The sequence below is a fragment of the Phocoena sinus genome, chromosome 6 (genome assembly GCF_008692025.1).
Source record: "Phocoena sinus isolate mPhoSin1 chromosome 6, mPhoSin1.pri, whole genome shotgun sequence".
In the NCBI taxonomy this organism is placed as follows: domain Eukaryota; kingdom Metazoa; phylum Chordata; class Mammalia; order Artiodactyla; family Phocoenidae; genus Phocoena; species Phocoena sinus.
Window position 1 is genome coordinate 42,962,561 of NC_045768.1, and position 27,571 is coordinate 42,990,131.

Here is a 27,571-nt window from a genome sequence, read left to right on the forward strand (position 1 = left end):
TTGGAAACAGCTTCAGAATCTGATGGCCTAATGATTTGGGCTCACTTGGAAGGGTGAATGGGTGAGCATGTGTATATGTCTGAGGAGATCCCAATTGAACTAATCTCTTGACTAGTCTTATGTCTGCCACAGTTGTACTTCATGGGAGAAGAGGGCAGGCTGAAGTGGACAGAAGGTGAGTTTATGCCAGCTGGTGGTTGACCAGATGTCACAATCAGGATAAAGAAACTTAAAACCCTGCTTATCTGCAGAACAGAATTTGGATTGTAAAAACTTAGTAGATGAATGAAAATTGTATCCTCCAGAAACCCAAGAAGGTTAAGAATTTGAAAAAGACTGAGGAGGGAGAGGAGGAAAAGAATAGCTAGAGGATGTACATCAAACTGTGCAAAAACATGAGCCAAGGACTCTTGATTTGGGTGGTTGCTGATTTGCAGGCACAGAAGTTCTGCATAAAGTATAATGAAAAGTCTTAGCTAATCTGCCAGAGGTTGAAATTTTTCGTCTTCATTCCATCGTGGAAAAACATTCATCCATATATGTTCAAATGGGGGTAAGGCAGGGGAAAACTAAGCAGACTGCTTGGAAATATTCACTGTTTCCATCAGGAAAATCAGAACTGAATTTTCAATTTCATAGAGGATTTAAAGCAGGAATTAGGCCCACAATATTATACCAATAAGAGAAAATCTCACGTCTGATCTTGAGACCTAATGTAACTAAATTTTCAGTGTATGAGAGTGAGTATGGAAGTGGCCATTTAATTAATTAATTTATTTATTTATTAAAATATTTATTTACTTATTTACTTTTGGCTGCATTGGGTCTTGGTTATGGCACATGGGATCTTTCATTGTGGTTCACGGGCTCTTTGTTGCGGCGCGTGGGCTTCTCTCTACTTGTGGCGCACAAGCTTCTCTCTATTTGTGGCGCGTGAGCTCAGTAGTTGTAGTGGGTGGGCTCCAGAGCGCGTGGGCTCTGTATTTGCAGCATGTGGGCTCTCTAGTTGTGGCGTGTGGGCTTAGTTGCCCCGCAGCATGTGGGATCTTAGTTCCCCGACCAGGGATCGAACCTGTGTCCCTTGCATTGGAAGGTGGATTCTTAACCACTGGACCACCAGGGAAGTCTTGGTAGTGACCATTTTAACACGCACACTATAGCCTATAACTAATCTTGTTTCTCCTGTGGACAGCCTGACTCTGGTAAAAGTCCTGCCAAGGCCAGCTCATTTCCGTCTCCCATTAGATTCCGTTTGGATTTCAAAGTGTAGATAATGGGTTAGATTATAGGAGAATATATAAAGTGTGATGTAATGGCTACTTCGAAGATACTTTAAATGCACTTTTAATTAGTATTGTCAAATTGATTTCACACTGTAGTACCTAACGAATACATTTTGTGATAATGCACGTGTCTGGATGATGATGGTTATTTCAGGGTGGATATTGATTTAAATGTGATCCCATGACATCACTCCCGGTTATCCTGGGTGATATGGCTGGTCCAGAAGCACTGGCTAACTCAGAAGAATCTTAACATACTTAGGAAATAGCATGAACCATTCTTACCTGCTTTTGAAGTTTTCTTCAGTTCTTAAAAACCCTGTGTGAAAACAAGTACTCTCTCTTTTAGTCTGTCATCCTTTCAGCAAATAACTAAAAATCAGGTGTTTCTGTACTAGGTAGATATCACTATATACCAAAATATATCCAGGCTGCGAGAGTATATCCTGGGTAAAAGTGAGAAATAGGAGTATTTGCCATGGATATTTACCTCTTCGACCCCATGTGTGTGTCAAGCCAGGGAGGCACTTAACATTTGTAGGGCCTGAGCAGGAGTACAAATGGAAGCCCCTGGCTGGTGTCCCTTGGTCACAACCACCTCCCATGCACACTGCAAAGGGCTCTGCGTGCACTCAGGCCAGCACATCCAAGCTTTGTCCACAACGCCTCACACACATCTGTCTCTTGGCTACCTTTCAGGCCTAGGGATGTGCACACCTGTGTCATGCTCACCCTCAAGTGGATGGATTGGGGAGGGCCCGTGTAGGCCCTGAAAGCGGGTGGGGGGCCACTTTCCAGGATCTCAAGTACCTTGAGCACGGCCTTGCAGCTGGGGAGAGGACACGGACTAAAAGCAAGTATGTGTCCTTGGCCCTGGGGCCTCATGGCACCGCTGGATGGGGAGAGGTGAAAGAGGGCCAGAGCAAGGCCCTCTAAAGTTTGGAAGCTCTTTTGTCAACTCTAAAGGTGGCACTGTGTCAAGCCCTGGAATGTGAGAATAATTGCAGGATGTTGTTTTGCTGGCCCTTTTGTTTTTAGCCAACACACGCTGGAATGTCTGTTCTGTGCAGATTGGGAGGCTGGGTACTGTGGGAGGATACAAAATACAAAGCTGTTTTTAATCGAGTTTTGGGGAGATAAAAGCTGAACTGAGAATAATTACAAAACAACTGGTTAACGAGGGAAAAAGCTAGCCCCTAACTGTTAAGGAAGGGAATTTGGGGTGAAATGGAGTAAAGTCATGTGACTGGTTTTGTGCCCGACCTGGGTTCTTGGACTCTTTAATCGATAGAAGTTGAGAAGAGGCCACAAGAGGAATTCAGGCAAGGGTTTATTGGGGCTCCTGCTGCCGCTTGAGGGAGCGAAAACAAGTAACAGGTTCCCTTGCTCACTCCTGGAGACGGGGCGAACTGGTTCCTTAAATGGGGTGAGTGTAGGGGTGTGTCCAGGGGTCAGGCAGGAGGGGTGGCTTAGGTGATCTGCCCACCCCCTGGGGGGTGCTGTGTGTGGGGATCTCGCGCAGTACCTTGCTTTTGCTCCCGGCACCTCAGAAGTGGCAGCTGGGTTTTGGCTTTTTTGTATCTTATTGTTCATAGTTTGTCCCAACTGCACATTCATGTTTATTTTTAGTTCCTTACAGTTTCTTTGTATTCTGTCACTAGAGGAGACGTTTGTTGAGGTGGCAGCACTCCAGTAAAGGGTCCCAGGTCCCAGCCTGTCTCAGTTTCAGGGTCATAGGGTTTAGGGATCGTGGAGATCACGGCTGGCATCCTTGTGCTTCCAGGTCTCCCGCAGGTACCATAAATGTGTGACTGGACCAGATACAAGGCAGTGGGACCTAGGGAGAGACTGTGGGCACATTTGTGTTTAACTAGTGAGTGTGTGCCCCAGCAAAAGACGTTTAATTAAAAATAAAAGCTGAACAATGTGCTGACCAAACAAAATGGGAATGCAATCCCTGACTCTAAACTTCTGGGGTTGCTGCTGATGACATTAAAGTGATGTTGCCACACTGATGCAGAAACTTAATTGCTCACCGACAGTTACACCTAATAAAGTAACTTGAGTTATGGAAGGTGCTTCACATACAAAATAAGTGGGAGGGGAAAAGCTGTAAAGAGAAAATTCTTTAGGATCCTGCAAACAGTCCAAATGATGGCTAAGACAAGTGGAAAGAAAGAAGAGCCCTTTCCCCTTTCATACTAGAAGTATTAAGAGTTTGCTCTGTTTGGAAAACATAGAGGAATCCCCTGTTAGTCTTTTCATTTCTGTAAAATCCTACCAGTAATTATTATATCAAGTTTCTCTGAGTGTGAGCCTGTGATCACCTTTCCCAAACAGGCACTGCACTGGGTTAACCAGGGTGCTCCCCCAATTCATGATGAATCTGGAACCTATGAACGTGAGCTTATTTGGAAGTAGCGTCTTTACAGATGTAATCAAGCCAAGATGTGGTCCTACTGGGTTAGGGTGGGCCCCAAATCCGTTCTGACTGGTGTCCTTATAAGGTGGGTTAAATTTGGACACACACACGTACACACACACAGAAGAATGATGGCCATGTGAATACAAAGGCACAGATTGGAGTTAGGCTGCTCCAGACCAAGTAGCGTCAAGGACTGTCAGCCACCACCAGAAGCTAGGAGAGAAGCAAGGAACAGATTCTGTTTCAGAGCCTCTGGTGAGAGAATAAATGTCTATTGTTTTAAGCCACCCAGTTTGTGGCACTTTGTTGCAGCAACTTAGGAAACAAATACACGCACCACTTCTAACTTCCTCTTTGTTATTAGAAATGCCACCAAGTCCTGGTCTCAAAGGTTATCATTCCTGCTTCTAACCTTCTCTCGCAAATGCATTCAGTCTTCCAAACCATTACATTTCCTTCTTCCTCTCTCCTTCCACAGTTATCACTCATCATAATAATTAATATTTGAATTCTGCTTTCTAGAATTAAAAGCAATTTTTAATTCTCACAACAAATGATGATAGGAATGGTATTGTTACTGAACGTAAGATCTTGTGCCCGACGGCATAGTAAGCCCAAACAAACCAAAACGTCGCAGTTTGGAGCCGAGAAAGGTTTATTGCAGGCCATGCAAGGAGACGGGTGGCTCGTTCCCAAAAGCCCCAAACTCCTCGAAGGCTTTTAGCAAAGCGTTTTTATTTTATTTTTTATTTTTTTAAAGAATTTTTTTTCTGATGTGGCCATTTTTAAAGCCTTTATTGAATTTGCCTCAACACTGCCTCTGCTCTATGCGTTGTTCCCTTGGCCACGAGGCACTGTGGGATCTTAGCTCCCTGACCAGGGGTCCAACGCTCACCCCCTGCATTGGAAGGTGAAGTCCTCAACCATTGGACCGCCAGAGAAGTCCCAGCAAAGCGTTTTTAAAGACAAGGTGAGGGAGGGATATGGTTTGTTGTTGCAAACTTCTTAGTGTTGGAATCCTTTGTTCTCACATCTGTCCACGGTAGGTCAGGTCATGATGTTCCTGTAAACCTCCAACAAGACAAATGTTATTCTCTGTTCTGCAACTTTTTATCTCCATATGAATGGACTCTTAAAGGTCAGAGCCCTGAGACTAGGCTATCCTGTATATTTCATGCTATAGGCAACATTCTTTTACAAAAGGTGCAGAGCCAGCATGACTAAGCACAGGAAAAGGAACAGATCTAATATGGTATCAGATTTGTTCTTGCCTATTACAGTATTATTCTGCCCACTTAATTGATGAGAAAACTGAGGTTCAGAGAGTTTAAGTAATTTGCCTAAGGTCAGACAACTTTCTAGCATATTACAAATTTCGGATTAAACAGGGATAGTCCCTTTACTCCAAGAAACAATACTCAACCCCATATGGAGTGCTTGGCTTTAATTATTTTTCTATACTGCTTTCTCCATCATTCCAAAGAAAAGACTATAAGAACTTATCTGTATCATTGGGGTAAAATGAAAATAATCCTCAAATCATTCTCCTTTGCTAACCCACACCTTGGAGGACTATCCCTTAGTTATTATCCCAGCAAAGGCATCCCAGTGTTGATGGAACAAAAAAGAGAGAGCTCATTTGCCTCTTTTTTTCCTTGTAACAACAGAATTTCTTTTATATGTTTAATTACAGCCTTAGAAGAGACATCAAATTGGCTTTTAGTGGAAAGTTTTTTTTTCCCCGTAGGTGGGTCACTGGAGATATAATTAATGCAAATAATAGCTATCATATACAGATTTCTTTTAGTTGAAATGACCTCTTTTGCGTACATTTTCCCACTGTCTGTAACAAAGCAGCTACTTGGGTTATGTTGTTCAGCTGGTTTTACAGCAAAGTCAAAGAGTACATCCTTCCCATATGAGAAACATGTTAGCAGCTCCCACAGTTGTCTTAGTGAAAAACTGTTTTTTGTTGTTGTTAAGGTGGAGGTTTATGAAAAGAAAAAGCTGGTTGGTTATTGATTTTCTTATCTTAAGCTGTATGTTTTAGCAGTAAATTAGTGTTGTAATGCCAGAGGAGACTGTAAAGTCTCTGACAACGCCAATATGGCAGAGTTATACTGAGAGTGACCATATACTTTATTATCCAAACCAGGACACTTTTGAGAATGAGAAAGGATACTATTAATAATTACCTCAGGACAACCGGTATAAACTAGGACTGGTCCTGGACAATCAGAAGATGTGGTCATCCTCAAACTATTATATATAGAATGGATAAACAGCAAGGTCCTACTGTATAGCACAGGGAACTATATTCAATATTCTGTGATAAACCATAATGGAAAAGAATATTGAAGGAAAGAATGTATATATATATATTTGTATAACTGAATAACTTTGCTGTACAGCAGAAATTAACACAACATTGTAAACCAACTATATTTCAAGAAAAAAAAAAGACAGCGATACAGTCATCCTGGTCATTTTAACCCACCCTGGAGAGAGGGGTCCAGCCTGTTTTTGCAAACATCTTCCCCCAAAGAGATCTTGATGAGTGGAACTAGAGGTTAGTTACTCATGAATCATTAGGTTGTCACTTGGAAATTATATATGCATATATATATATATTCAAGTAATTTTTTTGGGATATCAGTAAGAGACATATTGAAAAACTCTTGACCAAATGTTTTTGTCTTAGCCATCCTGGAGTTCATGGTTCTGGGAAGACTGAGGCTCAAACGGATCTTGGGCTGGAGGAAAGGAAATGACAGAGTTGGCCTTCCCCACTGAGGTGGAGACTCATTCCTTAGAATCAGAGCCCAGCCCAGGCACTCAATATATGCTGAATAAATAATGGCTGGAATGACTCCAAGCACGTCCTGAATTAGACTGTGATGTTACTTGATTCACAGCTGTACACCAAAAAAGAAACTTCTTTCTTTCAGAGGGTGAGGCCATAACGAAGACCATTTGATGAGAACTCAAGTTTCTGAGTTGGCACAAAATTGTTTGTTGTTTTGGGGACTGAGAGAAGAATTAAAGCAGGAGAACATATTTCATTTACATTGGGAAAGGCCCCTGGGAATTAAATGGTAGGAAAGAGTCCAAGGCTTTTTGGTGATTAGTTGAGGAATGCTACAGAAAGTGGTATTAGGAAATTCTTCAAATATTCAGACAGTTAGTGAGCACCTACTCTAGGGCAGGTGTTGTCCAAGGTGCTGGGACTCAAAGGTAGAGAAGAGAGTTCCTAATCTAAGGAAAATCACAGACTAATGGGAAGACATAAATATCATGACAAGGCCGTAATAATGGTATATAAAGATATAGTAGGACCAAGAAGAAGAGAATGAGTCTTTCTACCTGGGAATGCGGGGGCATTCACAGTAAAAGCGATGGTGGAACAGTCGATAAGATGGATGAGTTGGCCTGGGAGCCAGCTGGGCTCCTGGGATAGAGAAAGGAAGGCAAAAATGACGGGACCTGAGTTTTACCTGGTTGATACAACATTGCCAATATCTTGGTATTACTTAACCCATGTGTTCTTAAACTGGACCTTTAAGGGTAAATTTACATATTTTGATCACAGTGGTGCTGAAAGACACCATACACCTTTTTGGATATCTACAGTAGTCCCCCTTTATCCATGGGGGATACATTCCAAGACCTCCAGTGGAGGGACTTCCCTGGTGGTCCAGTGGTTAAGACCCCGCACTCCCAATGTAGGCGGCCTGGGTTCAATCCCTGGCCCAGGAACTAGATCCCACGTGCTGCAACTAAGAGTCTGCATGCCGCAACTAAAGATCCCACACGTGGCAACGAAGATCCCACGTGCCGCAACTAAGACCCGGTGCAGCCTAATAAATGCATAAATAGATAAATATAAAAGACCTCCAGTGGTTACCTGAAACCATACATAGTACTGAATTCTCTCTCCCTCTCTCTCTCTCTCTCTCTCTATATATATATATATGTATATATGCACTATGTTTTTTTCTATACATATGTACCTATGATAAAGTTTAACTTATAAATTAGGCACAGTAAGAGATTAACAACATAACTAATAATAAAATAGAACAATTCAAATAATATACTCTAATAAAAGTTATGAGAATGTGGTCCCTCTCTCAAAATATTGTATAAATTTAATGCCTTTTCTATCTTAACTAAGTACTTTTCACACAGTGTGGCCATAACTTGTTGCAGTTTGAGATGCAACAGCAAAACTAGCATGGATTTCTTTTTCCTTCTTCACAACTTCACAGATAGAAGATTCATTCTTTCCATAGATCTTAGCCACCTCAGCATATGTTTTTCTTTTCTTATTAAGTTGAGAATTTTTACCTTTTCTCTTAAAGAAAGCACGTTATGACTTCTCATAGGCATATCCAAATCGTCAGCATCACTACGCCTGCGCCTTGGGGCCATTATTAAGTAAAAAAAGGGTGACTTGAACACAAGCACTGCGATAACTGCACAGTCAATCTGATAACCACATAGCTACTAAGTGACTAATGGGTGGGATATGCTGGATAAAGGGATGACTCATGTCCCAGGCAGGACAGAGTGAGATGGTGCAAGCTTTCATTATGCTACTCAGAAGGGTGTGCAACTTAAAACTTAAGAATTATTTATTTATGGAATTTTCCATTTAATATTTTCAGACCACGGTTGACCACAGGTAACTGAAACTGCAGAAATTCAAACCATGGATGGGGACGGAGGGGTTTACTGTACTGAAATCTGAATAAAACTAATTTCATATTCTGCCAGAATGGTGAGAAGGACTTCAAGAGAACAATTTTTTTGGAAAACCATCCAAAGTGGATGATAGTGCATGGTACTTTGAAAGTCCCACGGTCTTGGAATTCTCTGTGCTTTCATTCTTAACCTGAACATGCATTTAATTGCACTAGTGTCTACTTTTGTTTAACTACAATTTAACTTATTTTCATTTAAATTTATCTTTGGAGTGGAGGAGGATGGATAGAAGGGTGGGTCAGATACTCCCCGTGTTTCAGCAAGATGCTTTAGTATTTCGAAATAGATATCTTGTCTCCTTGCCTGCCCTTATTGAGGTTTGAAGATTTTAAGTCCATCCTATCTTTTTAGAGCTTCATCTTTTCCTTTGAGTAATTTTTGTCTTTGCTCTATCCTTCCTCCTATTCTTTTTCAGCATGAGCAAAAATTCAGCTTTTGGACAATCATAACTTGTGAAGGAACAAGTTCTGAATTTAGACTCCTCCCTGTGTTGACCATTCTGGGGATATATGATTCCTCATATCCTTTCAAAGGTTGAGAGGCTAAAGTCTTATTAGCGCCCTGGTGGTATGACTTCTTGGTAAACGTTTCTGTAAGAATGAGGGAAATGTCAATTTTCAGGAAGAGCAGTGAACTGGGGAAGATTCTAAAATCATTTATGAAAATGCTTACAATTTGTCTTTTTAAAAAATAAAACAATTATGAGTTAGAGTCATAGAGCAGAAAGTGATCTCTTGACCCTCCTTATAAGTGAAATGAGTTTTACTTCTAATGGGATTGCTAATATTTTAGTTGTAAACCACAGAGATTATTTGAATAGGTTCCTCCCTATCCTTTGTGTGGTTTATTCATTTTTAGGGGAAAGTAATTGATGTCCTCAGCATTTTCCAAAATAGAGTTTTGTCACTAGCAGGCATTTGTTTCTTAAGATTCTGTATATTTTGTTACTTTTCCGGAAACTTATACAGACGAGCTATTGACACAGAACAAGCAAAATTGTGTAACTCTTCGTGGAAGGGTCAGTTAGAATATCTGGCTAACAAAGATCTCTGGATCATGTTGACTGCATACAAGAGATGCATGTCAATTAATGACAACCGTTTCCTGACATAAAGCAGTTAATTCTAAGCTGAATATTTGTATTGAATTTTTTACGAATACCACATTTCTAACAAATTATAGAAATTTGGTTGTGTAGGTAAATAGCTCAAATTAATTTAGAGTAAAAAGTAGCCTTGCTGTCTCCTTGCATTTGAACTTTTAAATGCACTTGTGGCAAATATGAGAAGTACATTATGTTTGATACTTCAAATTAGAAAAACATTTATTCAAAAAATCTTTGTGATTGAAAATTGTTAGCATGATCTTTTGGCTTTGCCTGATATAAGAACTGCTCAGAAATCAAGTTTGGACTTGAAAATACCATCTTGATCAAAATGAGGCCCAAAGACAGAAAGTGGCAGGAAATACTTGGCATTGCTGCTTTTCTTGGTGAGTCAATACAAATGATTTTGTAGATTAATGAAACAAAAAGACTATAAAATATACAGCATCTTGAATTCTGCTCCATTGTTTTAGTGTTGGCTTCTTTTTTTAAAAAAAAATCTCAAACTATCTATTGAGCCTCATCACTTAAGTTCTTTCAGCTTTTCCTTTTTGTTTCAAAAGACTTGTACTTACCTCTTTTGTTGAGAAAGCAGCCATGAACTCTGTGTCCAGTTGTTTCCAGTTCTATGATGCCTGGGACATTGCCACTTCTCCTTTTATGGTGAAAAATAGCACGTTTTCTGTTTGCAAGAGCAGAGGCTGGGGAAGATGACATGATTGTGATGGTGATATGGGGATTGGGGGGGACTGATTTGAATAAGTGAATCTTTATGGCACCTTCAAAATGTTTCCCCTCTGGAAATTGAAAAACAGAGCTCCCACAGAGATATTTTGTTCATGCAGAAATGAAATTGGAACTTGGTATAAAATCCCATTGGCTACACTGAACGTGATGTAAAAATTTGAGCATTCCAGTCCCAGGTAGATTACATTAGTAGAGGTTCCTCTCGGGAGAGCCTGGAGAAGTGCTTCCCAACCAGTCCATGGACTGGGTGCATCAAAACCCTTGGAGCTCTGGTTAAAATGCATAATGCCAGGCTCCTGCAAGTGTGAGTCAGAGTTAAACTGAGGAGGAGCCCAGGAACCTGCATTTTTATTGAGTATCCCTCCCTCCATTGGATTGCACTTGGGTAGATGTCTTAGTTCACTTAGGCTGCTATGAAATACCACAGACTGGGTAGCTCATACACAGCAGAGGTGTATTTCTCACAGTCTGGAGGCTGGAAGTTGAAGTTCTGGGTGTCATTAAGGTTGAGTTCTGATGAGAGCTGGTCTCCAGACTGCAGACATCTCCCGGTGGCCTCATATGGTAGAAGGGGCAAGGGAGCTCTCTGGGTTCTCTTTATAAGGGTACTAATGTCATTCATGAGGGCTCCACTCTCATGACCTAATCACCTTCCAAAGGCCCTCCTAATGCCATCTCTTTGGGCATAAGATTCTCAGCCTTATGGGGTTGGGTGGGGGGGACAAACATTCTCACCGTAGCAGTAAGGGATCATTTGGAATTTTCCCCAATGTTAGCCAGATTCTCTCATGAATCAGTATCTTTAGAATAACAAGTACCAGGATTGCAGCACTCACAGGTGCAGAAACTCCCGCCACCTGGGGTGGCTGCTGCCCAAGGTCAGCTGTGAGTTATAGGGAACCAAGCAGAGTGCCCCCAAATCCAGGCACTCTCCTCCAGGCCACCCTCTTTGCTACTAAGAACCTCTCCTGCATAAAGATTCCAAAAGGCATTTTCCTAACTCCTGTACCCAACTACCAGGAAACTCTGATACAGAACCTGAGCCTCCCTGTGTGGCTGGCCCCGGGGCCCCGCGTGTCCTCATCGGAAAGGGCAAGTGGCAGTGTGCCTGCTCCTGTGTGAGGCTGCTTTGTCACTCAACAGACTTGTCCACTTAGTCCTGAGTCCTCTCTTGGCCAGGCAAACCCTCTTCCCATTGCTTTCCCAGACCGTGATCATCCTTGTTGTCTTAGTCAATGAATACCGAAGCACAGATATTTATTAGGCTCCTACTATGTGCTCTGTTTTAGGCTCCAAAGACACGAGGAAACAAGAGAAATAAGGCCCCGTAGAGCCAACCTGCCAGTCACAACAGAATGTGTCCATACCCTCTTCTGCCCGTTGGTCTCATAAGTCATTTACACCAACGTACAGAATTGTGTCCCCATTTCTGTTCTGTTTACATACATCATCTTCTGTAAAACTGAGCTGAAACACAATGGCTTCTCCCAGATGGTTTCAGAAAACATCACAGACTATTGGAGTTGGCTTTGCCCATCTGAGAAGTTTTATCAGCTCCTCCCTTTGACTCTCAGGGAGGCGGTCTTGACTAAAGATTATAGGTAAACTTTAGAACAATTGGCTTTCTGTTTAGATATGCTCGGTTTATCACTTGGAAAGGCCTTTTTGCTTCGGCCTCTGTTCTCTCCTGGCTTCTAAAAACCAACTTTTTTTTCCCTCCCCATGAGTCTTTCTGAGTCTTAAGCTGAAACTCGAACCTCAGATGGCTTTCTCAAATCTCAGAGTTTAGAATTTTAGTGCTAAGACATTTTTCTGACCCCTTTTTAGTTACATCAGTTTCAACCCTCAGTTTTTTTGTACGTGTGTGAGGTTCATGGGTAGAATTTCAGAAGCCTCTCAAGAGAAAGAGGGGGAAAGCTCCTTTAAGGATGGAGAGTAAAAGAGTACATTTCACATAATACACACCAGATCACTGGGGGATAGACCAGATGTTTGTAGTTGGAATATCACCAAAGTCTTATGATAATATTTAATTAATGAAATATTTAATTGGATTACCCATGGCAAATGACACTGGTTTTTTACTCATAACATTCATGTTTCCTTACATAAGAAGCTTATTTAAATAAAAAAATTTTTAATATTATATAATCATGCAGATGGTACATGGATATGATAAAAATAGCAAGGTAGGTACAGAAATAATGGAGTTTGGGGAAACACTGGTAAGTGAATGCCAAGAACAAGTATCCTATAGGAAAGCTCCCGGCCCTGCAGAGTGCACACCCACCACCCACGGACACAGGAAGCCTGCGGAGGTGAGCTTTCACTTAAATAGAACACAGGTTATCCATATGTGCCAGCCATGCCCGAGTAGCAAGCCACGTAAGTGCAGATTAACCACTTGCTGGGCATGTATGCTGGAAAAGGAAGTAACTCACATTTACGGTGGGGGGAGGCACAGGATCCCGGCAGAGTACTGCAGCGAGAGACTCGGGAGTACGAGAGGCAGGCGTAGTGAGAGGCAGCTTGGTCTCCTGCCTGGAGGTCAGCGGGCACAAAAGCAGGGAAGGCGAACCAGGCCCTCGGAGGAATCTCTGTTACAACCAGGGTGCCTTACTCAGAGGTTACCCCCTGATTTTATTACAGACCACATTTGTAGTAGGGTGATGATAAATAAGAACCCGAAACTAGTAGGCTCTTAATGATAACGAAAGTTTTAAAGTACTTATAACCCATCGTTGGTTTTCTTTCCTCCAAGTATGAAAACAGTGAAGCAAAAACTAAGTGGGAGAAAAGAGGCATTTCCCTTATTTATATTTGGAACAGAATCTAGAGATGGAATTGTAATTTTACTCCATTCTCTGCTCTGTATTTTAATAGCATTGGGTCCAGGAGCAAAAGTCCTTCTGGCCTGTGGTTCCCTCCCCTGTCCCCCTTTGTCTCATCTGATTAAATCTCTTGGTCACTTGATACCAAAGTTCGCCTTCCAAGCCACGGCTCCCCCCTCTCTGCTGCTCCCAGAGTGAGGGAATGCTGCTCCCAGAGTGAGGGCTCAGTTCTCCTGCTATCTGCAGAGGCTGTGGAGGTGCCGTCCACCAGCATGTTGATTTTGTGGAAGAGCCAGCGAGAAAGTTCTCACAAAGAGATAAGAAACAAAGCAGAGTGGACCTGTGCTACTGACTGGCCCAAACAACACATTCTAATACGCAGTCAGGAGGGATGTCAGAGCTAAGTCACCTATTCTTCCAATCACCAATAATTTTTGTTCTAAAAATCATATCATTTAGATTTTTCTTTTGTGTGGAATAAATGAACGGTTGTGCTCTATGTCTGAGTGTTGAGTTTCTGTTTAGAAGAAGTGAGGATACAAAAACAAGCCCCGTATATATGCTGCCTATACCAACTCACTTCAGACCTAGAGACACATACAGCCTGAAAGTGAGGGGATGGAAAAAGGTATTCCATGCAAATGGAAATCAAAACAAAGCTGAGTAGCAATACTCATATCAGACAAAAGAGACTTTAAAATAAAGACTGTTGGGACTTCCCTGGTGGCCCAGCGGTTAAGAATCCACCTGCCAATGCAGGGGACACGGGTTCGATCCCTGGTCTGGGAAGATCCCACATTCTGCAGAGCAACTGAGCCTGTGCACCACAACTACTGAGCCCACATGCCACAACTATGGAAGCCTGTGGGCCTAGAGCCCACAATCTGCAACAAGAAAAGCCACAGCAATGAGAAGCCCACACACTGCAATGAAGAGTAGCTCCTGCTCGCCACAACTAGAGAAAGCCCGAATGCAGCAGCAAAGACCCAACGCGGCCAAAAATAAATAAATAAATAATGTTAAAAAAAAAAAAAAAAGACTATTACATAATGATCAAGGGATCAATCCAAGAAGATATAACAATTGTAAATATGTATGCATCCAACATAGAAGCACCTCAACATATAAGGCAAATATTAACAGATAATAAAAGGAGAAATTGACAGTAACACAATAGGAGTGGGGGACTTTAACACCCCACTTACGTCAATGGACAGACCATCCAGACAGAAACTCAGCTCAGATCCTTAGCTTGAGTTTACTGGTCCCTCTAAGTCCTGGTCACAGCTGTCATTGCAGAGACTGACTTACCTCTCGTGTTTCCACCCCCTCTCCCACCTCAGCCCCCATCTGCTGTTGGAACTCTCATTTAGAGCAGAGCTCTGAAGAATTAAAGATAAAGCTCCAAGTGCTGGAGTCTCAGAACCAGGTGAAGACAGTGCTTAGCTGATAGAAGGGTGTGACTTGGCCATTTATTTGGGGAAACACTCAGTGTAAAACTAGCACATGGTGTTATCATGGGAAGTGCATGCACCAACAGAGACCCAGATTTAGACCCAAGACTCAACAAACACTTCCAAGCTGAGTCACCTTGGACAGACTTTGACCTTGGACAGAGATTAAATAAACTATCTAATCTTTTTGATATTCAGGTTACCTTCTGGAAAAAGAAGATACTAACCGGGTTGTGTTGAGGCTTAAATGAGAGGGAGAGGATCCTTCACCCCTACCCCCAGCCCACCGAGTTTCTTTGCTCTCTTGCCCTCAGCCCCAGGTGGTGTGTGTCTTTCAATCTTTCTTCTTTTCTTTAACCTGTCCTTTTTTTGCCCTATGTTTGGTTTTTTATTCTTCAAATAACCACAATATATTAGTAGAATTGAAGAATGTTTTAAAATATTGGTATTGATCAAATACATTTATATCATCTTTTTATTAATCTTTAAAATCATTTCTAACCTTTTCTTTTCAAAATCTTCCATGTCCAAAAGCAAAATCAGTGACTTTTTAAACATGTTTCTGTGTTTGGGGCTGCTGGTGGGGTTGACTTTAACCTTTTGTAAGTGAATGGTCTTTAAAATGCAAAAGATCCTCTACTTTGGTATAGAACTTTGGGGTGAGTCTTGATGATTTTTCCGGCTTAAGAGGGTCCAAAACCCAGGTGTTTCGTGATAATTACATAATCTCTCCGTTCACGTCAGCTTTGTGGTATGTAGAATGGGGAAGTATTAACCTTCACTTAGGATAAGGTAGCACTTTGCCCAAGGTCAACCTTGCTGGGGTGGAATAGAAGCAAGTGTGGCAGCATCACAGAAGAGATGCAGGGAACCCCAGGATTCTGCAAGAGCAGAGATCTAATCTGATTCAGGATTCTAGACCAAGCTCTGACCGTATAGGACCTTCCCACGGGTCCTCAGTCAACACACTAAGTCTTGGCAGCCAAGAGTCCTCATGAAACTGGTCTCATCACAGTCATCTTTTGACAATTCATATCTCACTTTTCTGCAGTTGTCTGTGATATAAGACCAATGGGGGAACACTGACTTCTCATGTTTGTTCTATTCATTCCTCCATTTAGTCACTTTTTGAGAGCTGACTATATGGCAGGCACAGTGTTCGTGGTACCCAAATGCGTGACTCCCAAGCCTTACCCTTCCTGGACTTAGGGTGTAGCAAGAGACATATCTGCAAGCAAGCAGTTAGGGGATGGGCCCCACTGGGGTGTCCACAGGCACTTTGAGAGCTTAAAGGGGGCAAGCCTAACTGTTGGGGGGATGAAGGGGAAGAAAATTCCTTTAGGGGGGTGTTATTTGTGTTGAACCTTGAAGGCTAAGGCTTTAGCAGCCCGGTTGCTAGCCGCAGCTCTGAATCTGCATCAGCTTTGCCCTGTTTGCTGACTCACAGTTTCCTCCTCTCTGACCTGGGAAGACGGCACCCACCTTTCCGGTCTCTGGAGGTAGAAGTAAGGCAACAGGGAGGCTTGTGAGGTTGTGAGGACACTCACCTGTCGGGAGGTTCTTCTTCATGCCCCAACAGTGTGCGCCTGCAGGATGGTGGGTGTGCCTGGGCTTAGGGTTCAGTGTGCGGCTGTGAACTTCCCGTCTGTCCTCATTAGAGCAGTATGACTAAGTCCATTTGGTCACGATCCCGATGTTCTTCTCTGACAGTAGAGTCTGCATTAGAGTCTGATTGAGTAAGTCCCCTCTTTCTCTTGCTGACAGTGTGCACCTACAGAGATCACTGAACAGTATGAGCCCCAGGTTTCTCATCTGTATGATAAAGATGACAGTAATAGTTCATCCCTCGTGGGTTGGTTGTGAGGATCAAAGGAGATCATGTGTGCAGAGTACCAGGCACAGTGTGACTCTCTAACAGTCACCATTATTAGGACTGGGGAGTAACCGGGAAAGGGTCACAGAGAATCAGGATAAGGCTCCTGCTTGGCCATTTTCATGGTGGTTCCTGCCATGGTTGAGGTCACTGCTACCCACATAGCACACTGGGTGGTTGAGAGAGGGTGAGCCACCTCTTTTCCTATTTGTGGATAGTGAAGGCAGCTGAGATTGGATGGATTCCTTATCACTATCATGTATTCAAAAAATACTTTCAATTCAATAATATTATTTAAGATTTTAAAAGGAAGGAGGAATATTCCATTGTATATATGTGCCACATCTTCTTTATCCATTCATCCGGTGGTGGACCTAGGGGTAAGACAGGAATAAAGACACAGACCTACTAGAGAATGGACTTGAGGATATGGGGAGGGGGAAGGGTAAGTTGTGACAAAGTGAGAGAGTGGCATGGACATATATACACTACCAAATGTAAAATAGATAGCTAGTGGGAAGCAGCCGCATAGCACAGGGAGATCAGCTCAGTGCTTTGTGACCACCTAGAGGGGTGGGATAAGGGAGAGTGGGAGGGAGGGAGATGCAAGAGGGAAGAGATATGGGAACATATGTATATGTATAATTGATTCACTTTGTTATAAAGCAGAAACTAACACACCATTGTAAAGCAATTATACTCCAATGAAGATGTAAAAAAAAAAAGGAAGGAGGGCTTCCCTCGTGGCGCAGTGGTTAGGAATCCGCCTGCCAATGCAGGGGACACGGGTTTGTTCCCTGGTCCGGGAAGATCCCACATGCTGTGGAGAAACTAAGCCCGTGCGCCACAACTACTGAGCCTGCGCTCGAGAGCCCACGAGCCACAACTACTGAAGCCCGCGCGCCTAGAGCCCGGGCTCCGGAGCAAGAGAAGCCACCGCGATGAGAAGCCCGCGCATCGCAATGAAGAGTAGCCCCCACTCGCTGCAACTAGAGAAAGCCCGCGCGCAGCAAAGACCCAACGCAGACAAAAATAAATAAATTTAAATAAATAAATAAATAAAAAATAATCAGGGTCTTTAAAAAAAAAAGGAAGGAAATGCTGTCCCAGGCTACAACATGAATGAACCTTGAGGGTATTATGCTACGTGATATAAGCCAGTCACAAAAAGACAAATACTGTGTGATTCCCCTTATATGAGGTACCCAGAGTGGTCAGATTCTTAGATACAGAAAGTAGAAAGGTGGCTGGGGGGGAGGGAGGACTGGGGAGTTGTTTAATGGGTGTGGGGTTTCAGTTCTGCAGGATGAAAAGCGTTCTGGAGATTGCACAACAATGTGAATATACTTAACACTTCTGAACTGTATACCTACAAATAATAAAGATGGTAAATTTTGCTGTGTGTATTTTATCACAATTTTATAAAAGCTTAATGAGCTTGTGCCAAGTGTAAGGCATTATACCTGGCCCAAGGGGAGGCAGTGTGAATAAAAACAAATATGGCCCCTGTCTCCCCTTACAAAACTTACAGGCTGGTAAGGGAGGCATATTTCAAAGGAAGAATGACATTAATGGGCAAAAGTGCAGCTGGAACAGGTGCTCCAACCAGAAGTTCATGGTACCTTGAGAACCTAGAGTATGGGGACTTGACCTCATCAGGCAGACCAGTCCAGGTGAAGAGCAGCAGTGAGAGGGGTGAAGGGAGACCATCCCAGGAACGTGCGAGGCATGGGCCAAGGCTGCAACAAGGAGGCCAGTGTGGCTAGAGTGCAGAGGGAGGAGGAAAGCGTGTTGTGAGAAGAGGCTGGTGAAGACGGAGAGGCCAGACCACGCGGCCTTGTTGGCCACAGTAGTTTTCTTTCTTCCTGAGCTGAGGGGAGGCCATTGAGAGGTTTTTTTTTTTTGCGGTACGCGGGCCTCTCACTGTTGTGGCCTCTCCCGTTGCGGAGCGGACGCCCAGGCTCAGCGGCCATGGCTCACGGGCCCAGCCGCTCCGCGGCATGTGGGAGCTTCCCAGACCGGGGCACGAACCCATGTCCCCTACGTCGGCAGGTGGACTCTCAACCACTGCGCCACCAGGGAAGCCCCCATTGAGGGTTTTGAGCTGAGGATGGGAAGACACATAGAAAAGCAGGTTTGTGTTTTGAAAAGATCAACTTGAAGGAACATTTTTTTTTTTCTTACAAGGAAAGATCTTATCAAATGCTAAGAGTTGTCTCAGTTGTTCACCTGGAAAAATTGTTCGAGTCCCCTAGATGTTTCTCCGGGGCCTGATGTTCACAGGGCCCCCGGCGAGAGTACAGATGGAGACCCACATCCCATAAGTCTAAATGGTTACAGGCAATAATCAAGCCAACAAACCATTATTAATATGTTCTATCCTCTTACCATGACAAACATCTCTTTATAACTAAAATGTCAAAAAAGATATGTACAACTATGGTTTTTAATATGACTAAAAGGGAACAAAGTAGCAAAGATGATTAAATTTAACTATAACTGCACTGTCTGGGTATTCTGTTGGATCAATGAGATGTGGATACGTAATAAAATATTTTATAATTAATCCATCATTTCCTATTTCATAATTTTTGTCCTTTATAGTAAAATCACGAATTATATTATTTTAATTAAGATTTTCATACAATTTGTGTTGTTTTAATAGAAATACTGTTAGATGACTTTTTTATAACAAGTATACTGAATATATATTGTATATATATTCGTACGTATGCAGTTCACCCATTTGAAGAATCCAACTTTGATTGAGTCATTTTAGTTCTGAGATGATTTTCATTAATTCCAATTAGAAGAAACTTTGCCCTACTGAGATCATATCAACGTGAATTGTTAAAAAAACTTCTTTAAAGCAATACTTGGATTTGAAAATGAACCATAAATATAGTATATTATGTTCCAAACATGGTAATGGGATCTCTGAGATAAATTATCTTTATCACAAAAAATATTAGAAAGAAAATATTTTAATTCCATCACACAAATGTCTGTCACGTACGCTGCACCTTTTCCTGTCTATTCAAACAATATCTCAATCTAATATTTTTTTTTTTTTTTTTTTGCTGTACGTGGGCCTCTCACTGCTGTGGCCTCTCCCGTGGCGGAGCAACAGGCTCCGGACGCTCAGGCTCAGCGGCCACGGCTCACGGGCTCAGCCGCTCCGCGGCATGTGGGGATCCTCCAGGACCGGGGCACGAACCCGTGTCCCCTGCATCGGCAGGCGGACTCTCAACCTCTGCGCCACCAGGGAAGCCCTCAATCTAATATTAATGTAAAGCCCTGGCATCATGTTTCACACATATTATCTGGACATCTGTGCAAATTTAAGAGAAGTAGGAATGGTTTGATGTAAAATGTTCCTTGGCTGCCATGTACAAGTGTTGTGAGTTTGGAGGACCTCCTGAACTACAAATTGGAATATGAGGAGGGGGAAGAATATAGACATTTAGTACAGCTAGGGATGGTGCTTCATTGTGCGAGGATCCATTGTATTCATGTGTTTGAAAGAAAGGAATTGACAAGTTAATTAGCCTTTTCTCACATCGCGGTGTTTCTGCTGCTCAAACCTTCCCTGCGCTCTGAAGCAGCCCCCATCGCTGCCATGGCTGGTATTAGCAGTGGGGAAACCCTCAAATGTTTGGGGCTTTCAGACACGGATGCCACTTGTTTCGAGGTCATAGGGCAAGGGATGTCGGGGAGCAGTTCCCTGGGGCCTAAACAGCGTTAGTCACAAGAGCTGATGTTTAGGATTACTCCAAGTGACATGGGCACTCATGTGTCCTTAATAAATTGTGTGTGTGTGTGTCTGTGATATTTGTGGACTTCAAAAGCACAGGGTCCAGGGTGGGGACCCCTCTGCCCAGGGGTTTAGGATGGCACTACCTGCAGCCTCAACTTGCATAAGCACTCGGCAGGCCCTTTCCAGATCCACCCCCATCAATTTACTAATCCTCATATTGGCCAGCGCTGCCAGGAGGTACTTTCTTTCTCACTCTGTTCCTTTTAAAGACTGCTGACTGCGTTTTTCACTTGTTTTGTCTTATTAGGAACTGGAGAAAGTGGCAAAAGCACCTTTATCAAGCAAATGAGAATCATCCATGGGTCTGGTTACAGCGACGAAGACAGAAAGGGGTTCACGAAGCTAGTTTATCAAAACATATTCACCGCCATGCAAGCCATGATCAGAGCCATGGATACCCTGAGGATACAGTACGTGTGTGAACAGAATAAGGTAACATGCTTAAGAGTGTTGGACCCGTTTGTGAATGCATGCTATCCTCCTCTGGTTAGCATATGTATCTGAACTAAAAGATTTACTGCGTGCTTCCATCAGAGGCCTAAAGAAGCTCTTGAACTCAGATTCTGGGGTAGAGATACTCCAGAGGAGTGTGATGAATTTAGGAACAGCACTGCAGTCTTATTTCTGCAGAAGCTCTAGCATAGTGGTAGCGTGGTGCTGTCCAGTGCGCAGCGGTTCAGAAATGTGAGTAGTCATTCTGGTGACTTTTTTCAGATGCTGAGAAAAGGAAGACATACATATACATGTCCTCTTTCAGCTAAGATACCTGGTTAATTTCTTCATTGGAGCAGTGGAGATCTTGGGTTTACAATGGCCAACTTTTTTTTTTTTTTTTTTTTTGCGGTACATGGGCCTCTCACTGCTGTGGCCTCTCCCATTGCAGAGCACAGGCTCCGGACTCGCAGGCTCAGCGGCCATGCTCATGGGCCCAGCCACTCCGCGGCATGTGGGATCCCCCCGGACCAGGGCACGAACCCATGTCCCCTGCATCAGCAGGCGGACTCTCAACCACTGCGCCACCAGGGAAGCCCAATGGCCAACTTTTTAAGAATTCCCAGTCTTAGGAAGATGCCCTGCAGACTACTCAAAGAAGTCAGCGGGCTTTGTTTGTTTGTTTTGGGAGCTAGCCCTTCTTAGGAGCTAAGTGATGATTTATGAAGGGTAATGCTTGTGTCTCAGCTAGCAGAGGACTCTCATAAAGTAATGGTATGAAGTTGCCATTTGCTTTCCTGTCACCGTGGGTTATTTAAAATACATATCTGTTTAAGACTCTAGGAAAATAATGAGGCAGGAGGGTGGGAGGAGGAGACAAATAATATTTTCTATGGTGTATCGGAATGTAGATCCATAGGAAAATACTATGTATAAGTTCATTAAGGATCTAACTGATAGAGTTTCTTTAAAATAATTGATACCAAGTTACAACATGACATGATGATAAAGAGAAAAATTCTGTCTGATTCTCTTGTGCATCAACTGAAAAGAATTTAGCTGCTCAAAGGCCAGAATAGTGGTTTAAGTATGGACCTCAGGGACAACTTTATCATGAACTTGTGGCATCTGTGTTCATGTACATTATACAAAGAGTTTCAGAGCAATCGATCTAATTTTTTTTTATTACTCAGTGACTGGATTACATAGGAAAACTCAACGTGCGCCAAATTTTAGACGTACCTTTACAGTGTGACTGCAACCTTGTGTCTTTACCACCATTCCCTTGCAGTCTTGAGGAAATGAAGGAATATAGCTTGCCCACAGCTTCAACCTTCAACAGTGTTAACGCTGAAAACTGTGTGTGTGCGTGTGTGACAGGTGGTGGGGGGAGGGTGTTAGTGGTGGGAATTAGTCTTTAGTATATCTGATGCCAAGTAATATGAGAGGTGCATTCTGAGCCACTGGGTGATTCTACAAGTGACTCTGATTCCTTTACACATTGGTTTTGAGTATATACATTATATCTTTTTGAATGCATGCAGTTAAAAAAAAGAAATCACCCTTTACAAAGTATTTTAAAAATTAGGTCATCTGTGGAAATTTAGGATTATTTCAGAGAAGAGGTATGTCAGGAACGTCCTTGCGGTAATTTTAGTTAATCTACTTTCCTCCTTTGTAAAAGGCATTTGTTTCCCCAGTCATAGTGGGGTGACTAACTGGGATTTAGGGATAGATTTGTAAACAGGCCCATTGGGAAGAAAAGGCTCAAGTATAAGTCAGTTCTGCTTATCTTGGCAACATGTGTTTGTAAAAACCTGATCAGATTTAGTAATCAAGGTCCCTGGGTTTTTGTCTGGTTTTCCCTCAAGGTCTTCTAGAGGAACTCTGAGTTTATATTTCAAACAAAAGGGTTTTATGGGGTTTGACATTGCACCACTTATCTTGATCTGAATTCTTTCTCACAAGGCCATGTCCCCTTGCCCACTAATCTGCCTTAGTTTCCCCCAGCTGCCGTAACAAAGCACTTCAAACTGGTGGCTTAAAACAGAGATTTCTTCCTTCAGTTCTGAAGCCTGGACGTCTGAAATCAAGGGGCTTGGTTCCACCTGGAGGCTCTGAGGGAGGCTCTGTTCCATGCTGCCCTCCTAGTTTCTGATGGTTGCTGGCAATCCTTGGTGTCCTTTGGCTTGTAGATGTTTCCATCCAGTCCCTGACTCTGTCTTCCCACAGAGCTCTCCCCTCTGTATCTCTGTGCTCACATGGTGTTCTCCTCTCTGTGTCCAAACCTCCCTCTTCCCATGAGGACAGCAGTCATTGGGTTAGAGCCCATCCTAATCCAGTATGACCTCATCATAGCTTGATTAAATCTACAAAGACCCTATTTCCCAATAAAGTTACTTTCTGAGATTTGGAGTTTTCATGAATTTCAAAGCAACACTATTCAACCCAGTACAGTCTGCCCTCTGCCCCAATCCCCCAAAGAATGTCCAGCCTATAAGCAAAATACATTCACCCCATTCTAATATCCCCCAAAGATTTAACCCTAAAAACAGCATCAACTCCAAGCCTCAAACCTGATCTAAATATCAACTCAAACGGTCCCCAATCTCACCATTTACATACTCTTAAATCAGGTATGGGTGAGACTCTGGATATGGTCCATCCAAGAGCAGAATTCCTCTCCTTTCACACACCTGTGAAACTGGGAAATGAGTCAGTAGTACCTCTGTCTCCTCCTCATTTACTGTCTCTGGCTCCATTCTCAATTCCTTCTTTCTACTTCAAGTACCTGCATTCATGCTTCATAAGCTTCTTCTTATCCCTCAAACATATGCCAGGGATGAACCACATAGTGACACGGCTTAAGGAGAGGCAAAAGGTTGAGTAGGAAGATCACCGGATTGGTTCCCCCAAATCTGGGCTCTGCTCATCGCTCACCTGTGGGTCTCAGGCAGGAGTCAGCAAACTTTTTCTGTAAAGGGCCAGAGAGGAAATATTTTTGGCTTTGAGGGCTATACAGTCTCTGTGGCAATTATTCAGCTCTGCTGTTGTACAAAACCAGGCATAGGTAATGCATAAATGAATGAGTGACGCTTGCTTATAAACTCTGTTTGCAAAAGGTGATTATTCTTAACTCACGGGCCAAACAAAGGCCAAGAGCGGATTTAGTGCATGGTCTGGAGTTTGCTGACTCAGTCCTAGGGGAAGCCACGTAACCTCTCCGGTCTCGCATTTCCTTGTCTGTTAAATGCAGACAGCACGTGCTCTGTCTACTTCATAAGCCAACGTGAGCTAAAGGAAGTGCTTTACAAGTTAAATGGCACTGGAAAATAGAAGGTTATTACGGGGGCAAGTTCAAAAGCCAGAAGTGAACTCATTGTTTCTTCTGTTGATTGTTTAGGTCAGTCATTTTGATCGATTTCTTCTTTATTATTTTCTGAATAATTTTCTCTGTGGGCTAGTCCTGATTCCAAATGTGAAACTATAACAAAGTACCCTTCTTAGGTCATAAAATGATAAAATGATTAGTGCTCTAGGAGTTTAAGTAATTACTTAAGAAGCATGATCTATGTCTTCTTTTTTAAAAAAATTTATTTTATTTATTTATTTTTGGCTGCATTGCGTCTTCATTGCTGTGCACCGCCTTTCTCTGGTTGCAGCGAGCGGGGGCTACTCTTCATTGCGGTGCGTGGGCTTCTCATTGCGGTGGCTTCTCTTGTTGTGGAGCATGGGCTCTAGGCGTGCGGGCTTCAGTAGTTGTGGCACATGGGCTCAGTAGTTGTGGCTCGTGGGCTCTAGAGTGCAGGCTCAGTAGTTGTGGTGCATGGGCTTAGTTTCTACACAGCATGTGGGATCTTCCTGGACCAGGGCTCAAACCCGTGTTCCCTGCGTTGGCAGGTGGATTCTTAACCACTGCACCACCAGGGAAGCCCATGTCACCACCAGGGAAGCCCATGTCTTCTTTACAAAGTATTGCTTCATTCAAAACAATTGACTAGTTAAGTCGGGGATGAACAAACCTAATTAGCTTTTCTTTTCAGTCCTTCCCTCACTTCTTATTCCATTATTTGATTTTTTTCAGAGCTAGACGCTTTCTTAAAAGTCTGTAGAAGGGAATTAAGAGTGATTTTAGGGGGGTTTATTTTAAATGTTAACAAGGTTATTGGTCAGCCAGGTTGTTGAAAATCTTTGCCTATTTCTTGACAGGCTATTTTTGAAAGGAAATTTATCAGAAATTTAGTAGCATTCGGTTTTTAACCTTTTTTTTTTTTAAAGAGATGAGGTGGATTTATAACTTTCTTTTTTTTTAGATGTTGGGGGTAGGAGTTTATTAATTAATTAATTTATTTTTGCTGTGTTGGATCTTCATTTCTGTGCGTAGGGCTTTCTCTAGTTGCGGCAAGCGGGGGCCACTCTTCATTGCGGTGCGCGGGCCTCTCACTATGGCGGCCTCTCTTGTTGCGGAGCACAGGCTCCAGACGCGCAGGCTCAGTAGTTGTGGCTCACGGGCCCAGGTGCTCCGCGGCATGTGGGATCCTCCCAGACCAGGGCTCGAACCCGTGTCCCCTGCATTAGCAGGCAGATTCTCAACCACTGCGCCACCAGGGAAGCCCCAGGTTTTTCACCATGTTTTAACCAACATGTTTTTTCAATTAAGATTTAGCCTTGAAGATTATTTTCTCATACATTGCCTACTTTTCTTAAAAGAAATTATTCATATGTATTCACTCTGTTGATAAGCCTTAATTTTTATGTCTCTCAAGAATGTCATGAGCACATATTAGAATTTATGACTTCTTGGATAAATACTACAGAGGCGTTTGCTCAGTGTCAGGACTACTAAATTTGAATTAAGCTTATATCTTGTGTTTCCTGGTGATGATTTCACGGAAATCTTCATATATTTTACCGTTTGTAGTGTCTCCAACTTGAGAAATTCTCACTCTAGGTCTGTAGTGTGGTAAAGGAAATCTTATCCCCTTAAAGGTTCTGCAGAATTGGCTTGGATGATTTACATACAGCATTTCCCAAGGGCAAAGGACAGCCCTGCCTAACTTTTCAAAATGTTTGGTCTGTATTCAGTGATCTCTAGAAAAAAAGTACAAGGTCTACAGGTTCTTTTGGTAGCTGACCCCAGCTTCTTACTTGCCCTCCTTCTTATAGGAGCTCTTCCCCACACTGGGGTCACATCATATTTGCATGTAATGTACACACATTTAATTGCAAGGGCTCATCCTGAAAACAAAAACACCACCTTAAAAAAGGAGAGTTAATAATTGAACAGTAAGAGGAGTATTTTGCCTGCCATTCCCCTCAAGTACTTAACTTGGAATTCGGTGTTTCTAGAGGTGTGAGGTCTGAAATGTCCTTCAAAAAGCATCTTTCTCTTCTGCGAGAAGCTTTTCCTGAATTCCAAGTCACACTTGAGGCAGTGGGCTTGGGCCCTGTAGCCACCTACAGCTCTTGAACGGCTGAATTTGAGAGGTTTAATTGACTCACAAGGTCTCCGCTGATTTTGTTTCAAGTCCTTCATTTAGGTACACGGATGTCTTTGTCATCAGTTCCCTGTAGTGTCTTGAGTTTCAGCCCCTTGGAGCGGGATCCCCCCTCTCCTGACTGCTGGATATATCAGGAACATGCAAAACAATGGTCCTCAGTCCCGGCTGCACATTGGGAGCTCTTGGGAGGCTTTTCTGCTGCCGCCCAGGGTACCAGCCCTGGAGAGTCGGGCCTAAGTATTCTTGGCGCGCAGCCCGAGCTTTTGGATTGACTTTTAGAAGCTTCCCAGGTGATTCTGATTAGACAGCCAAGTTTGAGAGCCACTGATATGTGTATCTTAAGATTATCTGGAGGCGTTCAGTTGGGATTCTACTTTCTGATGAGCCTTTCCATAGAGGAGAGGGAGACTTCTGATAATCTCTTCCATGGGATGACCTAATCAATCTTTATCCAAAGGTAAATTGAGGGGCCAGCACTGAGGATGTTTGTTTAGTTCAGCAGTACCGGGAGCCGGGAGGCCTTAGTGAGACGAGGTGATGGTAGCGGTGACAGCATCTCCAGGTGACATTTTTGAATTCAGGGCAGATTCTGTGTTTTTTCCTTTGAGTCTCGCAGGAGCCTAGCACAGCATCATGGTGAGAGCTTCCAGGAATGGGGTGGGGGTCAGGGAGGGAAGAAGGAGCTGCATTTCCTTTGCTGGAGTTCACATTACTGGGTCTTCTCAGTCTCCTTTTCCCGCTGTTGCTACACTGAAGTTATCGTTTCTTTTTGATCAGTAAAGAATCAGGGATGCAGGTTATATTGATAACATGCCCAAGGTATAGATATTGTTTGTAATAAAAATACCTTACAATTTCATTTCGTAAATAGAGACATTATATTAGGAAATTAAGTAGTTACATATTTTCACTCATCATTAATAGATATTTTTATTTATTGAGATAGTAATTCACTAGGTATAAAACTTAAACATCAAATATCCAACTTCACATTTAAGCAATAAAGTCAGGTATTTGCAGGTTAGGATTGCAGGAGAAGACTTTTTTTTTTTTTTTTTTGCGGTACGCGGGCCTCTCACTGTGTGGCCTCTCCCGTTGCGGAGCATGGGCTCCGGACGCGCAGGCTCAGCGGCCATGGCTCACGGGCCCAGCCGCTCCTGCGGCATGTGGGATCTTCCCAAACTGGGGCACGAACCCGCGTCCCCTGCATCGGCAGGCGGACTCTCAACCACTGCGCCACCAGGGAAGCCCCAGGAGAAGACATTTTCTAACACCAAAAAGAGCTTTGATCATGTCTCATATCTGTGTATATTTAACTCTTCCAGCTTAACTTTTCATT

At 43.0% G+C, this 27,571-nt stretch overlaps 1 protein-coding gene across 1 annotated transcript in view; it reads left to right on the plus strand.

Annotated features, from left to right (window-relative positions):
• Positions 1-27,571, plus strand: part of GNA14 (G protein subunit alpha 14) — a 202,166-nt gene that overhangs the window by 77,804 nt on the left and 96,791 nt on the right. The window contains exon 2 of the mRNA XM_032634849.1: positions 20,547-20,731. Coding sequence (XP_032490740.1) covers positions 20,547-20,731 — 185 coding nt within the window. The remainder of the gene's footprint in view (positions 1-20,546; positions 20,732-27,571) is intronic.